The sequence below is a fragment of the Oncorhynchus clarkii genome, chromosome 1 (assembly GCF_045791955.1).
Source record: "Oncorhynchus clarkii lewisi isolate Uvic-CL-2024 chromosome 1, UVic_Ocla_1.0, whole genome shotgun sequence".
Classification (NCBI taxonomy): Eukaryota; Metazoa; Chordata; class Actinopteri; order Salmoniformes; family Salmonidae; genus Oncorhynchus; species Oncorhynchus clarkii.
This window is the reverse complement of record NC_092147.1, coordinates 39,539,357-39,561,883: the sequence shown is the minus strand read 5'-3', so window position 1 is coordinate 39,561,883 and position 22,527 is coordinate 39,539,357. Positions and strand designations below refer to the sequence as shown.

The 22,527-nt window shown below is 42.3% G+C and overlaps 1 protein-coding gene across 1 annotated transcript in view; it reads right to left on the bottom strand.

Moving 5' to 3' along the window:
• The window catches only part of LOC139406834 (pleckstrin homology domain-containing family G member 7-like), a 31,066-nt gene extending 9,005 nt beyond the window's left edge, over positions 1-22,061 (bottom strand). The window contains exons 1-15 of the mRNA XM_071149911.1: positions 21,683-22,061; positions 18,942-19,735; positions 17,997-18,016; positions 14,780-14,889; positions 14,275-14,315; positions 10,493-10,591; positions 9,507-9,659; positions 9,070-9,165; positions 7,478-7,579; positions 6,415-6,528; positions 3,508-3,682; positions 1,578-1,693; positions 977-1,064; positions 789-868; positions 482-635 (exon numbers count right to left, since the gene is read on the bottom strand). Of these exons, the coding sequence (XP_071006012.1) occupies positions 482-635; positions 789-868; positions 977-1,064; positions 1,578-1,693; positions 3,508-3,682; positions 6,415-6,528; positions 7,478-7,579; positions 9,070-9,165; positions 9,507-9,659; positions 10,493-10,591; positions 14,275-14,315; positions 14,780-14,889; positions 17,997-18,016; positions 18,942-19,577 (1,984 nt within the window). The 5' untranslated portion in view covers positions 19,578-19,735; positions 21,683-22,061. The remainder of the gene's footprint in view (positions 1-481; positions 636-788; positions 869-976; positions 1,065-1,577; positions 1,694-3,507; positions 3,683-6,414; positions 6,529-7,477; positions 7,580-9,069; positions 9,166-9,506; positions 9,660-10,492; positions 10,592-14,274; positions 14,316-14,779; positions 14,890-17,996; positions 18,017-18,941; positions 19,736-21,682) is intronic.
• Between the last annotated feature and the right edge of the window lie 466 nt (positions 22,062-22,527).

The window sequence follows — 22,527 nt, the reverse complement described above, 5'->3', positions numbered from 1 at the left end:
GAAGAAAACGCAAACAAAACTGAGGTTTTCGGATATAAAAGAGAGACTATCAAACAACAGGAACATTTATTGAATAAATGAAGGTCTTCTGAGTGCAAACATATGAAGATCATCAAATCTAAGTGATTAATTTTATCTCTATTTCTGACTTGTGTAACTCTTCTACTTGGCTGGTTACTGTTTGTAATGATTTGTCTGCTGGGCTATGTTCTCAAATAATTGTAAGGTAAGCTTTCGCCGTAAAGCATTTTTGAAATTGAAACAGTGGTTGGATTCACAAGAAGTTAATCTTTAAACCTATATAAAATAGTTGTATCTTTTCTGAGTATTTCTGTATTTGAATTTGGCGCTCTGCAATCTTACTGGATGTTGGCCAGGTGGGACGCCCACATACCCTAGAGAGGTTAAACTGTGGCAACTACATCATTGAATGCTGGACTTTTTCCATTCCTGTATCATGCAGGTGTTGAGCCGTCCCCACCTGCTGCGTTGAGTTGGTCTACGCTCCTGAGCTGGAGGCGGTCCAGCGAGATGGGCTGGTCCAGGACGGTGAAGGTACAGCCCTCCTTCAGCAACTGGTCCAACTCCTGGTTCTGAGGGAGGCGCAAAGGATTCTGTTCAGGACCTGTGGACTTCTAGAGGGGGGTAGGAGTGGGAGAGAGCGCGGGAGAGAGAGAAAATCGAATTCAGTGATCAAAGAGGATTAAGTACTATACGAAAGTAGTTAAGTTATAATACATATGTAGGTAAGTATCTATGTGAGAAAATTGTAGAGGTATGGGTCTTACCTTCTTGTTCCTCTTGATCTTGGTGATGAGGAGGAAGTCGTCAAAGAGAAACAGGTACACATCGTGCAGCTTAGCATTCTCTGGTGGTAACATATGTAGAGATGATGTCAGGACATGGCTGATGTAAAAATACAGTACTTAAACATTATTTTAACTAAGCATGACTGATTACTCTGTATGTCACCGACCTGTGAGCACTAGTTTGCCCTCATGCAGAAGGCACCGATGAGCGATGAGGTTTTCGAGGGTGACCGCTTTCAGGAGATGCTTCAGATTCTGTTCAAAGCCAAATGAAGGGCTGAGGTTAGGTTGTGGGTAGACGCATGATTTTGTTTGCATTCTTACGACTTCATATGTGGTGGCAGTATATTTTATTTTGATCATATCCCGCCGTTATGTCTCTTGCATGCATTTCTAGCTTTGCGGATCACGATGATCAGATATCACTTGATCTTTATCTGAAAAAACTAAGACGCTTCAGACAGCCCTCTCTTTACATCAATGCATTGACATCATTCAAGATACAGCTAAGTTGTTGTTGTACTGTATCTGACTCGTGTATCAAAACGTTAACCATATGATCTGTTCTACTCAAATCCAAACCCAAGAAGATCCATTTGTCTTGGCCCAAGACCAGTGTCATTGGAAAGCTTAAGTACAGAGGCCCATGTTCCTCCAGGAACTAACAGGATTACTTCAATTAAGTCCATTTTATTCTATTATGTATTTGTGCAAACCCAGTTTGATATTCAAATCTCAACTCTCTCATTATAGTGAATTCAACCTTACCTCAGGGATGAAGGCCCGCTTGTCTCTCTCCCACACTGGCAGCCACACCAGGGCATCTCTCAGTAGTTTCACCTTCTGGTAGTTGTCCAGCCATTTGACTTTGCCCTCCAGATCACCTACAAAACACACACACAAACACAAAACATAAAACAACACACACCCACAACACACAACACACCCACAGGGGGAGGGGTGTGTGTGACACAAACAAACCAACGAGGACACTAAACTGCATTCCACTCCACCTCTCTGTTTGATAGTGAGCAGTGCACACTAATTAGGAACACCGATTCTGGCAGGCTTATTCCTGGCTTTGGAACACACAGAACAATCTTAACAAGGGTTTCACTGTTGTCATCAGATTAAATTAATATAATTTATGTAACTTCATCTTAGTTTAATAATATAGTACTACTTTGTAAAATATTCAGCTATGTGCACAATTTATCAAACTATCAATTAATCTGGCATTGGCAATGAAACAAATACATTTTAAATAGTATCTCTGATGTTGATACGGATATCATTATATAATGACGACAGCTGACTGTCTCAACATGGGTGTGATCTGTGATGCTCTAGTCATAGATTAGACTGCACCCACCTCTTACCGTAGACACCCACCACACCCATTGAACATTGACCGATTCAGTCCAGCCTGCCATTGTGACAGTGCTATTCCCAGGCCACATCAACTCACTGTATACCTCTGTTATTGTCTGTAGAGTCACACCCTGGCTATGGGAAAGAACTGAAGCACACAGTAAAAACACAAACTAGTTTGGAATAGAAAAACGGGTTCGATATACAAGAACAATTACATTCAAGGTACAATACTGGTACATATTTCTCTACAGCCGGTCCTGTCCATCTAGTTATAGAGAGAACCACCAAAATACGTCTGCAAGTAAAGGCATGCAGAGAAGACGTCAACTGTCACAGATTTTGGCTGCTGCCCAACAAACAAACTGGCTATTTGGTTACCATTTCTAAGAGACATGTATTTGTAGAGACTATCCCGTACAGGAGGCTGTGTGTAAATAAACTTTTCCAGAGTATATTTTGCTACAGGTGTGAAGATGTGAGTTAAGCCAGGAGGTATAAGTGGCTGTCAAAAGCCCACATAGCTCTGTCAGAAAACACCCTAGAGCTGATGGCCTGAACCGGAATGGCAGAGCTTCTGTTTCCTATGTAGAAATAGAACTCCTAGAATGGCAACCCAATTCAAGTCAAGAGGGGGGGGTGATACAATTCAAAATGGCCACCGGCCGTCCTATTTCTAAAGGTTTTCTCCATCGTAAGACACAGGAGAGGCTGGCTGACTGACTCTGCTTGTTCAAGTTTCCTTATACGGCAAAAACATTGTTGTGGTTAGAGCGAGAGGAGCCTCTAGTGATGACTGACTACTGTTAAATTAGGTTGAGATGAGTCACCTCAGCTGATAAAAATAGATTATGAAAATAACCCAGATAATCCAATAATGGCTTCACAGAACCCCAAATCAGCTTCATTTACACTAATAACGTGTGTGGTGAGCCATTGGCTTTACAGAGTCAGTGTGGTGGTGAGGGTTAACGTAGTTAAGTGTTGCAGTAAGAATGTGCAATAAAGTAGTGTGGTAAGGTTGCACTGTTTTGTAGAAATATCACATCAGCCTGAGAGACTGACCATGTTGTACACGATGTAGCCAATGGTCTGGCAAAGCTATTTTGTTATTCTCATTGGAAGTTACGGGGAAATAAGACTCTCGCTGTTTTTAATTGAAAATGTACAGCTGTGGAGCGGGCAGTGCACAGGGGCTGTGTGGGTGTTTGAGTGAAAAAGACAGAGGAAAACCAAACAGGTTTATATATGGAACAGCAGCCTGGGTAGTGATGGGGTTTTACAATACAGTGTTTCAGTGGCAAGGGTGAAGGAGGGGGATGCTCACATATGGAGGTTTCCACCTGCTCCACCACACTCTGCAGGGCGCTCTCCTCCTCCTCCGTCCGGCTTCTCTTCCCCACGTTCCTCAGCAGCAGGGGGTAGCGGGTCAGACGTTGCAACGGTGCCACCAACAGGTCACGCAACTGCAACCTCCGACACTCCTGGTTCCTCTCACACCACTAGGAAGGAAGGGGAGAGAGAGAGAGATATCATCTTTAACAACATCCTCAGCTCTGGCATCTTCCCCAAAATGTGGAACCAAGGACGAATCACCCCAATCCACAAAAGTGGAGACAAATTTGACCCCAATAACTACCGGGGGATATGAGTCAACAGCAACCTTGGGAAAATCTTCTGCATCATCATCATTAACAGCAGACTTGTATATTTCCTCAGTGAAAACAATGCACTGAGCAAATGTCAAATTGGCTTTTTACCAAATTACCGTATGACAGACCACGTATTCACCCTGCACACCCTAATTGACAAACAAACAAGCCAAAACAAAGGCAAAGTCTTCTCATTCTTTGTTGAGTTCAAGAAAGCTTGACTCAATTTGGCATGAGGGTCTGCTATACAAATATATAGAAAGTGGTGTTGTGGGGAAAATATACAACATTATAAAATCAAGTGTGCAGTTTAAATTGGCAAAAAACATCGCTTTCCACAGGGCAAGGGGGTGAGACAGGGATGCAACTTAAGCCCCACAATCTTCAACATATATCAACAAATTGGCGAGGGCACTAGAACAGTCTGCAGCACCCGGCCTCACTCTACTAGAACCGGAAGCCAAATGGCTACCATTTGCTGATGATCTGGTGCTTCTGTCCCCAACCAAGGAGGGCCTACAACAGCACCTAGATCTTCTGCACAGATTCTGTCAGACCTGGGCCCTGACAGTAAATCTCAGTAAGACAAAAATAATGGTGTTCCAAAAAAGGTCCAGTTTCCAGGACCACAAATACAAATTCCATCTAGACACCGTCGCACTAGAGCACACAAAAAAACTATACATACCTCGGCCTAAACATCAGCGCCACAGGTAACTACCACAAAGCTGTGAACGATCTGAGAGACAAGGCAAGAAGGGGCTTCTATGCCATCAAAAAATTTGATGTGCCAATTAGGATCTGGCAAAAAGTACTTTAATCAGTTATATAACCCATTGCCCTTTATGGTTGTGAGCTCTGGAGTCCGCTCACCAACCAAGAATTCACAAAATAGGACAAACACCAAATTGAGAGACTGCATGCAGAATTCAGCAAAAATATATTTTGTGTACAATGTAAAACACCAAATAATGCATGCAGAGCAGAATTAGGCTGATGCCTGTTAATTATCAAAATCCAGAAGAGAGTCATTAAATTCTACAACCACCTAAAAGGAAGTGATTCCCAAACCTTACATTGACTATGTACAGACTCAGTGAGCATAGCCTTGCTATTGAAAAAGGCCACCGAAGGCAGACCTGGCTCTCAAGAGAAGACAGGCTATGTCCACACTGCCCACAAAATGTGGAAACTGAGCTGCACTTCCTAACCTCCTAACAAATGTATGGCCTAGAGACACATATTTCCCTCAGATTACACAGATCCACCAAAAAAAAAAAAATATATATATATATATATATATATATCTAATTGATAAACTCCCAGATCTATTGGGTGAAATACCACAGTGTGCAATCACAGCAGCAAGATGTGTGTCCTGTGGTCACAAGGTCAACCAGTGTAGAACAAACACCATTGTAAATACAACCAATATTTATGTTTATTAATTTTCCCTTTTGTCATTACAACACTGTATATAGACAATTACATTTTGGAACCTTTGTGAGTAAGGTTTACTGTTAAAAGTGAAATAAACATAAAAAAATTGTTTATTATCTATTTCACTTGCTTTGGCAATGTAAACATGTTTCCCATGCCAATAAAGCCCCTTAAAAAAAGAAAAAAGAGAAAGCACTGTGGGAGAAGAGAGAGCATGGTGGAGAGAGCATGGTGGAGAGAGGCGTAGGGGGAGAGAGAGAGGCGTAGGGGGAGAGAGAGAGGCGTAGGGGGAGAGAGAGAGGCGTAGGGGGAGAGAGAGAGGCGTGGGGGGAGAGAGAGAGGCGTGGGGGGAGAGAGAGAGGCGTGGGGGGAGAGAGAGAGGCGTAGGGGGAGAGAGAGAGGCGTAGGGGGAGAGAGAGAGGCGTAGGGGGAGAGAGAGAGGCGTAGGGGGAGAGAGAGAGGCGTAGGGGGAGAGAGGAGAGGGAGCATGGTGGGAGAGAGAGGGGAGAGGGAGAGAGAGAGGGAGGGAGAAAGAGAGGGGAGAGGGAGAGGATGGGAGAGAGAGGGAGTGAGGGAGAGAGAGAGGGAGGGAAAGAGAAAAAGAGAGAGAAAGAGAGTAGGGGGAGAGAAAGAGGGAGCAAGAGAGGGGAGAGAGCGTAGGGGGAGAGAAAGAGAGTTAAAGCCAAATTAAGTACTATAAGTAGGTTGATAAGTAAGTGTGTGACAAAATCTGATATTGAGAGAGAAAGCGATTGAGTAAGAGCGTGGGAGAAAATAAGAGAGAAGAGAAGAGACAGGTCAGGAAGTAAAAGGTGAAAGAGAGCAAGTATTAGGAAGAACTGAGGGACGGGGTAGGGTAGGAGTGAAAGTGAAGTTGTGAGAAAGACAAATTATCTCAGCTGAGAGCAAAAAAACAGCAGGCATGCAAAAGAGTCTCAATCGCAGGAGACTAATTGTCACATTCCAATTGTCAGCAAGCCCCAGTGACTCGGTGTTCGTTCACACTTGACCCAGTTCTATCCTACCTTACTGCATAATTGTGTGTGGTTGTTAGGGACAGGGAACAGCGCAACCTTGCCCCAACCAACCCTGATTTATAGTTCCAAATAAGCAGCGCTTGGTGGCTGCGGCCTGCAGTGTACCTTCACGTAGGAGCCAAAGTCCTCTCTGTGCTTCAGGCTGTCCAGATAAAAGAGTGCAGTGGAATAGTTGAGGCAGTACTTCTGCAGACAGTGGCATATGCTCTCCTGGATCGCCTGCCAACAGATAGATATATGTAAATGGTTAGCTAAGCAGTAAGCGCATAGAGAAACAGAAAGATCCCATTAAAAAGTTTATTGGCCGTGTACACAGATTTGCCGGCGTTATACCACAGTGGTTTCCATCTTTTTGGTGACTGTATCCCCAACTGAATTCTGCTCTGCCATGAGTACCCCTGAAGTACCCCCTCGTGTGCATTTTACCAGTAGACACATGGTCTCATGAGTACCCGCTATGGATCGGCCAAGTAAGTCGCTCTGGATAAGAGCGTCTGCTAAATGACTCAAACGTCAAAAATGTACCCCTAGTTGGTAACCACTATTACAGCAGGTGCAGTGAAATGCTTATGTTACGAGCTCAAACAGTGCAGTAGAATGTCTAATACAACACAAATAATGCAACAATTCCCATCAAGAAATAACAATCCAAAGCAGATCTATATTAGAGTGAGCATGTGTGGGACTCGTGGCGTGTAGAGACAGTGGCGTGTAGAGACAGTATATCTTTTGGAAAAGACAAAAAAGCTGCTGGGCCACATGAAAAAACTGTGCTTCGTATTCATAGATAATTACATGGAGGGTGATGAAGAGATTTACGTCTAGTGTACCATATGAGTAGGTCACTTAAAGAAATAAATACACATTATAAATACAAATAATAAATATGACTAATTATACAGACCCTAATGATTTTATACGTGTTCTCTGGTTTATAATGGAGTGTGTTTCAAGTTTAATTAGTTGTATGTACAGGATACACATGGTATACACCGTCCAACGAAATGCTTACTTGCAAGGTTCCTTATCGACAACTAAACACAAAATAATAAAAAGATAAGAATATAAAGTAAATGGTCCAGTAGAACAGAATATTCTGTGTGTGCGTGTAAACACGTGTGTGCTTGTGCATTCAAGTGTTTTTGAACGTGTGTGTGTGTATCCATACCTTGTGGAGGAGCTCCAGCAGGGTGGGCCCGGCCCCTGCTACCGGCATCTTCCAGGACTCCTTGATGACATGCAGCAGGCTGGTGAGGAAGCCAAAGCTCACCTGGGGAACAACACATCACATTACAGAGTCCAAAAGAAAATGTAATATCATAGATAGACAAAGTCTACATGAAGATGTCATGCCACTGACTATTCGTATAATGGAGATAATTCCTTCCTATAATGTCTTGTAATTGTACTGCAGGTGACTATCTTGTTGAAAAAATGGAAAGCAAAGCAGCACTCTCAAATTTCTATAGATTTAGTGTTTACTGAAAAACAGAGACCAGAGGTCATAGTATGAGAATTCAAGCCTTCAACATGTAGCCTCGAGTAAGATGACGTCGATGAAGATTTGACGTCGTGATGGGGAATATTTAGTGACTTAACTTTGGAACTTCATTTTGATATGTGGATAGCGTGTGGCAAACCATCTCCCATCCAAGACCCAGTCCCAAAACAAAGTGCCTTCGCCCCCTTCACTGCCATGGTCAGTCATCCATCTGGGACATGGGTAGCTGGTTTACCATGCGTATCCCGTACATACGGCTAATAAAAAAATATGCAACTTCAAGTCCTACTTTACTCACAGTAGTGTCTACCTCACTGCCTCAAGACAGCATGCCATGGCCCGAAACAGAGACCACCATCATGAAAGTCTCCTCTTTACATAGAGTGGTCATATAGTAGTTTGCAAGTCAAATCATTCGGATGCTACAGATGTTTTTGTGAGAACACCGATTTTCGGGATGTCTTATGGTCTGACAAACACTGCTCTAGCTCTGCCACATCAGCGGATGCTATGGATTGAGACGCATCCAGAGCAAAAAAAACACATTCCAAACTGACGGATTTTGATGAGGATATTTGTATTTTACTTAGATTGATGCACTGTTGGCGTCAATTGACTCTAGGGGGTAAAAAATATATATATACACTTTAGGAACAAACAGATGACTGAAGATGGAACAGTTTCTGCGATAATGGACTCAACAACATGATAAAAGTTTGTTGCTCCTTGCTGAAACAAGCAAGGTACTGTAGCAAATTAGTCTTTGGTTGCCTATGCAATGCCCCCCCACAATGCAGCAGCAGCACACATACGAATAGAAACTGGCAATTTGATTGGTAAACTCATTACATGGGTACACGCAAAGGCTGCCTGATATTGTGATGCAAAAATGTCCATGGTAATGTAAAATGTTCATTCAAATGATGTTAACTGATGTGGCTCATGCAATGGAATGCATTTATTTTTGTCAACAAACCATTGCACATATTGATGGTTACACTTCCTGCTTTGCGCCAATGGGTACACTTGCAATGGCTGCCAGTCCCATTATGCCATCATTGACTTGAATGGGGAGGCCCATTCTATTCCTTCTATATCAACACATGCAGTCAGGAGAGAAAAAGAGTAAGTATTCGAACGGTTATTAAGGAGCCGCGGCCATTTGGCTGGCCAGTTAGCGTCATCCAAAATTCCATGACATTCACAGCCCTACTAATCCAATCTAATGTAATATACAGTATGCATCTCTACAGTCTCACCAGACACAGCTCGTTGAGGTTGGCAAACAGCCTCCAAGTGTCCACGTCAGACAGGTAGTCCCTCATCTGCAGGTTGGTCAGCGTGGCCAGAAACACCTGAAGGACACAATATTTATTTATATTTTTTATTAAACACAAAAACATTAAAATATATTATATATTACGCAATGGAACACAAACAAGAGGGAGAGGTTGGATCTGTTTTTGCTGTTTTCAATTTCATCACAAAGCTGAAGAAAGAGTTCCCCCAACAAAGTATATTTTAGAAAGGGGCAGTGTCAATTCAAAGGAAAGGCCTGTTCGAACCATCACAACCTGACATTTGTGTTCAAAAAGCCACACAAAGCACAAGGTGTTTGGTTGCAATGGTGAGCTGCCATTCCTGTTCAAACGTGTGCGTGTGTGGGGGGGTGGGGCACGTATATCTAGTAAGTCACCTCTTTGAGCACCATGAGCTGATCCAGGAAGTAAACACACTCGCTGGTGAAGAGTTCCCAGATAGCTTCCTGTCTCTTGTAGTCTTGAGGGTCACAGTCAGACATCAGCTGAGACGAATCACAGTCCCTCAGGAACTCCTCTAGAGAACAGTCCTGGGGATGGAGGGAATGATAAGACAGATGGAGGGTTGGATAGATGTTATTTGAATAATACTAAAACCATAATGCACGGGGGGGACTGATTCGTTGTGGTTTTAACACGGCTGTGCCAGTGCGGTCATAAGTACAATCAAATCAAATCAAAATCAAATCTAATTTTATTTGTCACATACACATGGTTAGCAGATGTTAATGCGAGTGTAACGAAATGCTTGTGCTTCTAGTTCCGACAATGCAGTAATAACCAACAAGTAATCTAACTAACAATTCCAAAACTACTGTCTTGTACACAGTGTGAGGGGATAAAGAATATGTACATAAGGATATATGAATGAGTGATGGTATAGAGCAGCATAGGCAGATACAGTAGATGGTATCGAGTACAGTATATACATATGAGATGAGTATGTAAACAAAGTGGCATAGTTAAAGTGGCTAGTGATACATGTATTACATAAGGATGTATTACATAAGGATACATGTATTACATACATGTATTACATAAGGATTACATAAGGATACAGTCGATGATATAGCATTCTGTAGCCTGTCTTGTTACTATCCTCAATGCTGTTATCGTCTGCTGTCTAGCTACAGTTTAAAAATGTACGCTTGTCATGTGCGTAGGCCAACAAAAGTCTTATTCCCGTTCAATGTGTCATTTATATGTTTCAGGGGCTTCCCTGTTCCTGTAGTAATTCCTAGGAGCACTGACTCAATGATGACTGGCTCCCAAGTTACAAACGCAGACACGTAACAATAAAATATTACACAGCTAGGAGGAAAAAAGTATTATTCAGCTCTGGTGTTCATATGGCTTTCCTCACCTTGTACTTCTGGAAGTCTGTGTCCCTCCAGTCTTGAATCTGTTCTTTCAATAGATATTTCTCAATATCAGATGCAGTGCGTGTAGTCGTCCCTTTAGTCTAAGAGGAACAAATACAGGTTAAATGTTAAACATTACTTGAACAATTCATTCTTTACTATAGGTATGAGTGTCTGTCTAAGTGGGAATGTGTGTGTGTGTGTATAGTAAGAGTGAATGTGTGTGTGTGTGTACGAGTGTGTCTGTACACAAAAGCATGTGTGAGTGCTCGCGTGTGTGCATGGTGGAACAGTGAATGACAGTACACACCAATAGTGTTTTGTTTGTATATTTTCCCATCTACAGTGCCTTGCGAAAGTATTCAGCCCCCTTGAACTTTGCGACCTTTTGCCACATTTCAGGCTTCAAACATAAAGATATAAAACTGTATTTTTTTGTGAAGAATCAACAACAAGTGGGACACAATCATGAAGTGGAACGACATTTATTGGATATTTCAAACTTTTTTAACAAATCAAAAACGGAAAAATTGGGCGTGCAAAATTATTCAGCCCCTTTACTTTCAGTGCAGCAAACTCTCTCCAGAAGTTCAGTGAAGATCTCTGAATGATCCAATGTTGACCTAAATGACTAATGATGATAAATACAATACACCTGTGTGTAATCAAGTCTCCGTATAAATGCACCTGCACTGTGATAGTCTCAGAGGTCCGTTAAAAGCGCAGAGAGCATCATGAAGAACAAGGAACACACCAGGCAGGTCCGAGATACTGTTGTGAAGAAGTTTAAAGCCGGATTTGGATACAAAAATATTTCCCAAGCTTTAAACATCCCAAGGAGCACTGTGCAAGCGATAATATTGAAATGGAAGGAGTATCAGACCACTGCAAATCTACCAAGACCTGGCCGTCCCTCTAAACTTTCAGCTCATACAAGGAGAAGACTGATCAGAGATGCAGCCAAGAGGCCCATGATCACTCTGGATGAACTGCAGAGATCTACAGCTGAGGTGGGAGACTCTGTCCATAGGACAACAATCAGTCGTATATTGCACAAATCTGGCCTTTATGGAAGAGTGGCAAGAAGAAAGCCATTTCTTAAAGATATCCATAAAAAGTGTCGTTTAAAGTTTGCCACAAGCCACCTGGGAGACACACCAAACATGTGGAAGAAGGTGCTCTGGTCAGATGAAACCAAAATTGAACTTTTTGGCAACAATGCAAAACATTATGTTTGGCGTAAAAGCAACACAGCTCATCACCCTGAACACAACATCCCCACTGTCAAACATGGTGGTGGCAGCATCATGGTTTGGGCCTGCTTTTCTTCAGCAGGGACAGGGAAGATGGTTAAAATTGATGGGAAGATGGATGGAGCCAAATACAGGACCATTCTGGAGGAAAACCTGATGGAGTCTGCAAAAGACCTGAGACTGGGACGGAGATTTGTCTTCCAACAAGACAATGTTCCAAAACATAAAGCAAAATCTACAATGGAATGGTTCAAAAATAAACATATCCAGGTTAGAATGGCCAAGTCAAAGTCCAGACCTGAATCCAATTGAGAATCTGTGGAAAGAACTGAAAACTGCTGTTCACAAATGCTCTCCATCCAACCTCACTGAGCTCGAGCTGTTTTGCAAGGAGGAATGGGAAAAAAATTCAGTCTCTCGATGTGCAAAACTGATAGAGACATACCCCAAGCGACTTACAGCTGTAATCGCAGCAAAAGGTGGCGCTACAAAGTATTAACTTAAGGGGGCTGAATAATTTTGCACGCCCAATTTTTCAGTTTTTGATTTGTTAAAAAAGTTTGAAATATCCAATAAATGTCGTTCCACTTCATGATTGTGTCCCACTTGTGGTTGATTCTTCACAAAAATACAGTTTTATATCTTTATGTTTGAAGCCTGAAATGTGGCAAAAGGTCGCAAAGTTCAAGGGGGCCGAATACTTTCGCAGGGCACTGTATCTATCAGTCTGATCAAACACCTTCAATATGAATTGATTTGGATTGAATTGGTTTGGCTCAGTGTTGTTGACACATGATGAAGAATACCTATGTGAGAATGCTGTTCATCGACTACAGCTCGGCATTCAACACCATAGTACCCTCCAAGCTCGTCATCAAGCTCGAGACCCTGGGTCTCGACCCCGCCCGGTGCAACTGGGTACTGGACTTCCTGACGGGCCGCCCCCAGGTGGTGAGGGTAGGCAACAACATCTCCTCCCCGCTGATCCTCAACACTGGGGCCCCACAAGGGTGCGTTCTGAGCCCTCTCCTGTACTCCCTGTTCACCCACGACTGCGTGGCCACGCACGCCTCCAACTCAATCATCAAGTTTGCGGACGACACAACAGTGGTAGGCTTGATTACCAACAACGACGAGACGGCCTACAGGGAGGAGGTGAGGGCCCTCGGAGTGTGGTGTCAGGAAAATAACCTCAAATAACCTCACACTCAACATCAACAAAACTAAGGAGATGATTGTGGACTTCAGGAAACAGCAGAGGGAACACCCCCCTATCCACATCGATGGAACAGTAGTGGAGAGGGTAGCAAGTTTTAAGTTCCTCGGCATACACATCACAGACAAACTGAATTGGTCCACTCACACAGACAGCATCGTGAAGAAGGCGCAGCAGCGCCTCTTCAACCTCAGGAGGCTGAAGAAATTCGGCTTGTCACCAAAAGCACTCACAAACTTCTACAGATGCACAATCGAGAGCATCCTGGCGGGCTGTATCACCGCCTGGTATGGCAACTGCACCGCCCTCAACCGTAAGGCTCTCCAGAGGGTAGTGAGGTCTGCACAACGCATCACCGGGGGCAAACTACCTGCCCTCCAGGACACCTACACCACCCGATGTCACAGGAAGGCCATAAAGATCATCAAGGACATCAACCACCCGAGCCACTGCCTGTTCACCCCGCTATCATCCAGAAGGCGAGGTCAGTACAGGTGCATCAAAGCTGGGACCGAGAGACTGAAAAACAGCTTCTATCTCAAGGCCATCAGACTGTTAAACAGCCACCACTAACACTGAGTGGCTGCTGCCAACACACTGACACTGACTCAACTCCAGCCACTTTAATAATGGGAATTGATGGGAAATGATGTAAATATATCACTAGCCACTTTAAACAATGCTACCTTATATAATGTTACTTACCCTACATTATTCATCTCATATGCATACGTATATACTGTACTCTATATCATCGACTGTATCCTTATGTAATACATGTATCACTAGCCACTTTAAACTATGCCACTTTGTTTACATACTCATCTCATTTGTACATACTGTACTCGATACCATCTACTGTATCTTGCCTATGCTGCTCTGTACCATCACTCATTCATATATCCTTATGTACATATTCTTTATCCCCTTACACTGTGTACAAGACAGTAGTTTTGGAATTGTTAGTTAGATTACTTGTTATTACTGCATTGTCGGAACTAGAAGCACAAGCATTTCGCTACACTCGCATTAACATCTGCTAACCATGTGTATGTGACAAATAAAATTTGATTTGATTTGATTTGATGAAATCTCAGAAGGCCATGAGAACAAAGGGGAAGACAGTGTATTCATTAATATGCTTTGATTAAAAGTGGGTCAGAGAACAATATCTTTAATTTCATTGCAGCTTCCTGAGCACACTGACAGCTTCAAAGTAATAGCAACCAAAACCACAAACAACTAGGCTGACTGGTGGCAGGTCACGCTAGCTAGGGCGAGTAGCAGGGGGAGAACAAACAGGCAGCACACATACCGTGCTACGTCTAGAGAAAGGCCACTTGGGTTTCTTGGTGTCTGTGGAAATGGAGAACATGGTTTTGTCATTATCTACAAAGGCCTGGCTTCATAGTTCTTCTGTTGCGAAAATGTGATGAAGAAAAAAAAAGTGATCCACAGGATGTAGATAGGATTTTACAGGAAATCAAGTTAATTGTAAACAGCCTTCTCATTTCGCCTGAATGTGGCAATAATCTGAAAATAGTTAAGGAATGTTACTTATATATTTGGGTAAGTGAACTTCTGATGCAGTTACTAAAGTTATAGCTAGGTAAACATAGGAATTAGTATTCTAATCCCTAATTCTAACTAATTCCTAATATTAAATAGTAATTTAATAGGATCTCCTTGTAGGTAACTAAAATAATATAACAAATAACACTGATCACTGCTGGCCTACAACCTGGGTTTATAAGGAATCAAAAACAAGCTGTTGACAAACATCTTGCAAAAAAGTGCAGAAACTGAATTTTGGCGTTAACCTGAGAAGTTCAGTATGTCCGCCACCCCATTGGACACAAACAGGTCCCCCGGCGAAACGTCCAATCCGGGTAGAATGACCACCACAGAACTCCGCCTCCTCTCCTGCAGTCTGGTGGAAACAGGAAGAGATCAGGTTATCAGAGTGAGTGAGGTGTAATACATGAGGAATAGAGGTCAGTGAGGTACAGCATAATACAGTTAGAATATTCTGTCTGTGTACCCCATTATGTTGATAAATGTACCTCATTTATTACACCATTACTCAGTCATTATTATAACTGTATTATGCTGTACCTCACTGGCATACTCTTATTACGCCATTACTCACTGTTATACAATGATATACCTCATTTTGACATACTATATGCCTCCGGATCTGGCAATACCGGTATATAGTTTTGTTTGCTGTGTTTTATATTCTGGCTTGTTGTTATTATTTTTGCACCTTCGGGTAACAAAAGTGCTTTACTACCACTACACCCACTATCACTACCACTACACCCACTATCACTACCACTACACCTACTACTATTCACTACCAATATCCACGACTACTACCACTACCACCACCACCACTACACCCACTATCCACTCATATTATGTAGGCAAATCATACCGCTGTTTCTAAACTCCTTATTCGCTTGCTTGTTCACATTGCAGTGAGTACACATGGTATTTCAACAATGTAGAAAAATGTAGAAATGCCTTAAAGGAATTCAGTTATTTCTGGCTAAACGGTCTTCTAGGCAAATTCTCCAGTAATAATGACAATGAGTAATGGTGTAATAAATTAGGTATATTTACCAACATGGGGTCAACAGACAGAATATTCTCAGAGAATTGGATCTGACCATGAATCAAGCCGAATTAATGAATTAAAGACCCCATGCAGTCTTTGTAATTGTATTTTTAAATCATCGCTGTATGTCTAATAAATCATTGTGTTTTTTAAATTACTCCAAAATACATGTTTTATAATATATTTCCCTGAGCCTCCTTGGGTCCGTTAAATGCTAAGTCTGATCATGTGGGCGTTAGGAAACAAATATGACTATATTGACATAGACAGGCGTGATTGGCAAATAGGATGGTCTAGAGCCCACCCCCATACCCAAAAGAACAGTCATTGGTCATATTGTGACATCATGACATGGGCCAAAAGTTCCATCCCACCTGAACAGGCCGAAAATCCAGCCTTCATTTAAAAAAACATTTTTTTTTTTTTTTTTTTTTTTTTTTTTTTTTTACACAGCTCATACACAAAAAGGGAATCATCATCATTTTCACAATTTCAGAGTGTTATTTGAACTTTTTTTTGTGATGGAAATATACTTTTTTTTAAAGGAAAAACTCATCTTTAACTGCACTACGCCTTTGAGGAATTGATGTGTTGTTGACATCTAATGCATTAGTTATGTAATTTATGGTAGAAAGTATATCATTTTTTACCTAAAAGATAGACAACAAAAAAACTACTATTAATGGAAAATTAAACACTAATATCTCTTGATCAGATAAGTATTCAACCCCATGTTAGACTCATATTTAGCAGGGATTACAGCTGTAAGTGTAAGATGGCGCTGGAGAAAAAGCCGATTGTGCAGAATGCCAAGAGTGTGCAAAGTTGTCATCAAGGCAAAGGGTGGCTACTTTGAAGAATCTAAAGTTTAAAATATATTTGGATTTGTTTACCACTTTTTTGGTTACTACATGATTTCATATGTGTTATTTCATAGTATTGATGTCTTCACTATTATTCTACAATATAGAAAACAGTAAAAAACTAAGAAAGACCCTTGAATGAGTAGGTGTCTCCAAACTTTTGACTGGTACTGTGCATTTCTAACGGTCACTTAAGTGTTTGTTTCCTTTAATATGTAGCTCACATTTTACATGATTTCCATCAGTTTACCTTTCTTTCATGTCTGTGTATTTGTTCCTAAGGGTGGCTAGCATTAGTGGATCATGTTAGGTTAACGTTGTGCAATAACTTGGGACCTAGTGGAATTCAGACCACACGCAGCAGGTTAAACCTGGAGCACAGTTTACGATGACTGGACCGTTGTCATTACAGTTCCGTGATTAGTGAGGATTAGGGTAGATTTATTGGACTAGCCTATTGTTCAAACACTATTGTATATTTTTTTCACCTTCCAATATTTAATGGATTGAACTTGAATCAGGATGAATCAAACCACTGCATTTTTGTGCATAAAGGCTCTCCAAACCAGTTGTTACTCACTCTAAACTTTGTCTAAACAAACAACAACAAAAAAATCTGAGTATCTATCAGTTAGTGCTGAAACAGAGAAATATGCATTTATTTAGATGGCCTTCTTTGATCCCTAATATTCTGAAACCGTTCTCTCAATGTATTCTAGGTGACCAAGTCTAGAAGCAACAGGACCCTAAAGTGCTTCTACCCCCAAGCCATAAGACTGCCAAATAGTTACTTAAATAGTTAACCAATAGCTACCAGGACTATCTGGATTGACCCTTTATGCGCTAACTCTTGAGTCATCACCTACACTGCTACAGCTTATTATCTATCCTATTGCCTAGTCACTTTATCCCTATGTACAGTATATGTACATATCTACCTCAATTACCTCGTACCCCTGCACATTGACTCGGTACCATGTGTATATAGCCAAGCTAGCATTGCTCATTGTGTATTTATTCCTTGTGTTACTATGATTTATATTTTCTCTCTGCATTGTTGGCAAGGGCCTGTAAGTAAGGATTTCCCTGTTAGCCTACACCTGTTGTTTACAACGCATGTGACAAATACAATGTATTTGCTTTGAGTCTGTTGACAAAATGCCAATTAAAGGTTCAAAGATAAATGTAGTGAAAACCCTATTGAAAGAAAACTCGACAAGAAAATCTGTTGGCCAGCAAGTAGAAGGGTTTTCTGTGGTTGAATGTATTTCATGCTTGGTCATGTTCATTAGGACACAACAAAGCAAAACATTTTGCAATGGAAAACAATCTGTTTTTTCCCCCTCAGTTTGGTGTTTAATGAATACGATCCCAGTTTCCTAACTGTATGACCTAGTTCAGAGCGAGTCGGTTATAGGCAAATTCCCTTCCTGCCATGAAATAATGTCCAGGCAGTGTGGTAACTGCAAGCCACAGTGCAGGTATTTTTGGCTAAGCCAAGTGGGGACACATAACATTCAAATTATTCTGTGGAATAGCATGCAACACACCTACCTATTATGGCAAACCTTGTCCTGTAAAATAGAGACGAAAGAGCATTGGTTAGGATAATTATATGTTGAACATGGCTTGTTATACAGCAGATACTAATGTGAAAGAGCAAACACAGACAGTGAACGATAGCACGGTACATCTATCTAAACATTAAGGATTGGTTTCTTGGACACAGATGAACCATAGTCTTGGATTAAGAACATTCAACAGAGAATCTCCATCGAACATGCTTTTTAGTCCAGGACTAAGATTAATCGGTGTCTGGGAAACCAGCCCTAGGAGCTCAATGATGATTAGAGCCTTGGGTGTGATTTGAAAGGTGCAGTGTACATAACACAACTCAACATTACACAGGGCTCCTGGTCCTACATAACATATCCCTCACAAACAAATTAAACATTTCAAATCAGTGTTTTTTTCATGTGGTCGTTTGAATTAGAATAGCCCAAATAGCCCTCTAATATCTGCAGAGAATGTCGTGACTATTGAGAATGGCCCAGGTTGAATGCCGGGAGCCCAATGAATAGATCCCCCCCTCCCCCTTTTATATTTTTCTATTGACCACTGACCCCCCCATTATTGGGTGACTGCTGACGGTGGTGAATAGGAGGCTTGTGGAGGAGCCTTACTGCCTTCCCATGGCCCCTTGGAGCTCTGTCTGAGTGAGTGAGTGAGTGAGAAAGATTGAGGCTTGCTGGGTGGTGGGGCTGCGCTGAGCTGTCAGTGCATGTAACTGCTGATTCATTTGCTGTCAAAAGCTGGCATTGTGAGCAGCCACCACAGGAGTCCAGGGAAAATGAGAGGGCTGCTACCCAGGAGGAATGTGGTGGAGGAGCTACTGGCCATCTGATTTACAAGGCTTGGATAAAAACTCATAAAGCCAGTGTGGCATATGGGCGCAATTCATGCTCAACTGAATCATTTGTGATTATAACATTAACTCACCTGATCATCAGGAAATTCAAAGTCTTTACTAAATCTTTGCACACCACGTGCGGACAGAGATTCTTGTCTCGTGCAAGTGATACCATTGTTAAAAGTCTTTGATCTATGCGATCTGCTTTTTCCCTGGCCTGCAGATGAATTGGGCTGATTATCATGGTGGTTTTCGCCATCGGGAGGGGGGCAGGCCGCTAACGGAGACTTGTGCCTGTGTACTGGCGAGAGGGGACTCAAAAGGAATGGTGTCTCTTCCGTACCCGACTCCTCTTGTGTGCTATCCATTCTCACCGGGTCCCGGAAGTCCACCTGCGGACGTCGCGTGCTCCTCATCCTCCTCAAGGTGGGGGACGTGGAAATACGAGCCGGGGCCTGTCGGTCAAACTGGGTGAGCAAGCCGTCGGCCTCAACCAACGACACGTGTTTTAGTTTGGAGTGCGTTCTGGCCAAATCTATATGCATGATAAACGGGTTGCTGGTCTGCGTCTCCTTTTCGTCAGTGGGTTTCGAGACCGTTTGCGTCTCAACATTGGTCACCCCCGTCACAGCCTCATTCTCTAGCCACTCAATGTAACTCCAGTCCAAAATTCTCTCTGTGTCCTGGCCATTCTCATGCACTAGAACCTGTTTCAGAGTAGACATATTGAGCAAGACGGCATTATAGGCCTAATGTCAGAAAAAGGGTAGTCCGTTGGTGTTTTCCTTTGGTACTTGTCTTTAACCAGGTGTGTTGGGGTCAGATAATCCAGGTGCATTCCACTGGCAGTTTATCAGCAAGCAACTACGTTTCAGACACGTTTCTGGGAAATAAACAAAATATCTGTATTAGGTAGGTCTAATACAAGAGCCTACAAATTAAACAAAGCAGTCTGGGCGTGCAGTCAAGTCAATCTTTTTTTGTACAGAGTTCAGATCACGTTGTGAAACATTTAAATTATGGATTTGTGAGCTGCATACTTAGCACATGTTTTGTCAACAGAGGGTGGGGGAAGTTAGCTTACAGTTGGTGTTCATAAGGTACAGAAAGTAGGCCCTCTAACAAGCTCCAAGACTACTGTCGCCTTAGCTACAGATTGTACACCAGATAATGTGATACACGACATGGCCAAACATCTCAATTCAAAATCATCATTCAAAAGCATTAATATGGAGTTGGTCCCCTCTTTGTTGTTATAAGAGCCTCCACTCTTCTAGGATGTCTTTCCACTAGATGTTGGAACATTGCTGCGGGGACTTGCATCCATTCGTTCACAAAAGCATTAGTGAGGTTGGGCGATTAAGCCTGGCTCGCAATCGATGTTACACCTTTGGGATGAAGTGTTCGATGGAATTGAGGTCGGGGCTCTGTGCAGGCCAGTACAAATTCTTCCACACTGATCTCGACAAACCATTTCTGTATGGACCTCGCTTTGTGCATGGGGGCATTGTCATGCTGAAACAGGAAAGGACCTTCCCCAAACTGTTGCCACAAAGTTGTAAGCACAGAATCGTCTAGAATGTCATTGTATGCTGTAGCGTTAAGATTTCCCTTCAATGGAACTAAGGGGCCTTGCCCGAACCATGAAAAACAGCCCCAGGCCATTATTCCCCCTATGTGTTGGGGCAGGTAGCATTCTCCTGGCATCCGCCAAACACAGATTTGTACGTCGGATTGCCAAATGGTGAAGCGTGATTCATCACTCCAGAGAACACGTTTCCAGATTAACAGTTCTTGTGTTGACATTGCTTCCAGAGGCAGTTTGGAACTCCGTTGTGAGTGTTACAACAGAGGGCAGATGATTTTTACACGCTCCAGCACCCGGCGGTCCCGTTCTGAGAGAGAGGATTAGCCGTTGTTGTAGACGTTTCCACTTCAAAATAACAGCACTCACAGCTGACCAGAGCAGCTCTAGCAGGGACTAACTTCCTTTTTGGAAAAGTAGCATCCTATGGTGGTGCCACGTTGAAAGTCACTGAGCTCATCAGTATGGGCCATTCAACTGCCAATGTTTGTTTATGGAGATTGCATGGCGGTGTGCTCGATTTTAAACACCTGTCAGCAAAGGTGTGGATGAAATAGCGGAATCCACTAATTTGAAGGTGTCCACATACTTTTGTATATATAGTGTAGATGTTTGGCCGAATTGAGAACATAGATACTATCGCGAAGTTATGGTTGCTCGAAAATGTACTGTGCTACGCCACACAGTACCTACCCTGTAATGTCCAGTAATGGATACCAAAAATCTTGGCGAACAATCTGTAGCTATCGTTGCCTGTAAAAAAAAAACGAAAAAGACTGTAGTCTTACCTTCGTCATTGTCGATAGTTATGGTGTTTAAAGCTCACTTAAAACAACCCAAATATTGTATTATTGAATACAGTGCAACAGTGGAGCTGCACTACACTGCAATACCGTATCAGTTCAGTGTAATGCAATGACAGTTTATCGCGTGGGAAACAAAGAACGGCACAAGAGCCCCATGCACCTGATCCAACTTTCCAATACTCCAATTAGACGTTTTCATTGGGCCACTTCAACCCATGTAAAGTGCTATTCAATCAAATCAGGTAGGATTGTTTCATAAACACATGAGAATTCCCAACAATAAAAAATAAGGACCTATGAGCACTTTAGCGTTGTCGCAGTGTGCGGATTGCAATGGAGAAACCCCGCAAACCCACGAGGTGATTACAGTGAGAAAAACATTATCTAGGCTACATTTACCATCACCCAATGTTAGTCTAAATAACAACAAATTACTCACATGACAAAAGTGTAAAAGGTGTCGACTGAAGAAGAGCAAATCCAGCTGTGTTTACTCCCGGCAGTGTGTCGTGTCTCCTCTCTATTCCGCAATGTCTCATCCGTCGCGCTGCGCTCGGGGTTGTTCATGCCAATCAGACCGCCCTGTGAAACAAAAAAGTATAGGCAACTCCTGGCACTAGTCTCCGCCACTGTTCATACTGTTCCTTTTCACATGACAAAGCTCAGAGATTTGTGTAATGCCTCGGAAAGATATCGTGCGTGCGTGTCCAATTGTTTCCTACCCGAAATTTGAATGAGTGTTATGAGTCAACGAGAAAGTTTAGTTCAGACAGTGGATTTGTCCGCAGTACTATTGTGACATGTACGGTGTAATCAGTGGGAGGAACTAAAGGACGGTTAATATGTTTTAGTACTAGTCTTTTTTATCCATCGTTGAGGTAAAGGTATGTGTGTGTGAACAAAGAGAGGATCCGCTACATCACGTGCGTGTAGGGCCGTGCACAGACCTTTGGGGGTTGCTTAAAAATGTTTTTTAATAAAGGGCTACCCCCCCCTAAAAAAAATCGACTTTCATGATTCATAACATACCAACTGCCTCTGTAGCCAAAATGTCAACATATGCCTATTTATTTTCTACAACAAACACACTCACTTGTCATTCCCAATGTAAGCAGTAGACACGGTAGTAACTAGTTACCACAGCCACAAAGTCATATACCCGGCCTATTTCTACTCTTTCTCTTTTAATACTGTGTTTTAAACCTAACCACACGACTAACATTATGGCTAACCCTAAATTAAGACCAACGATTTTTTGATTTCATACATTTGTTCGATTTACCC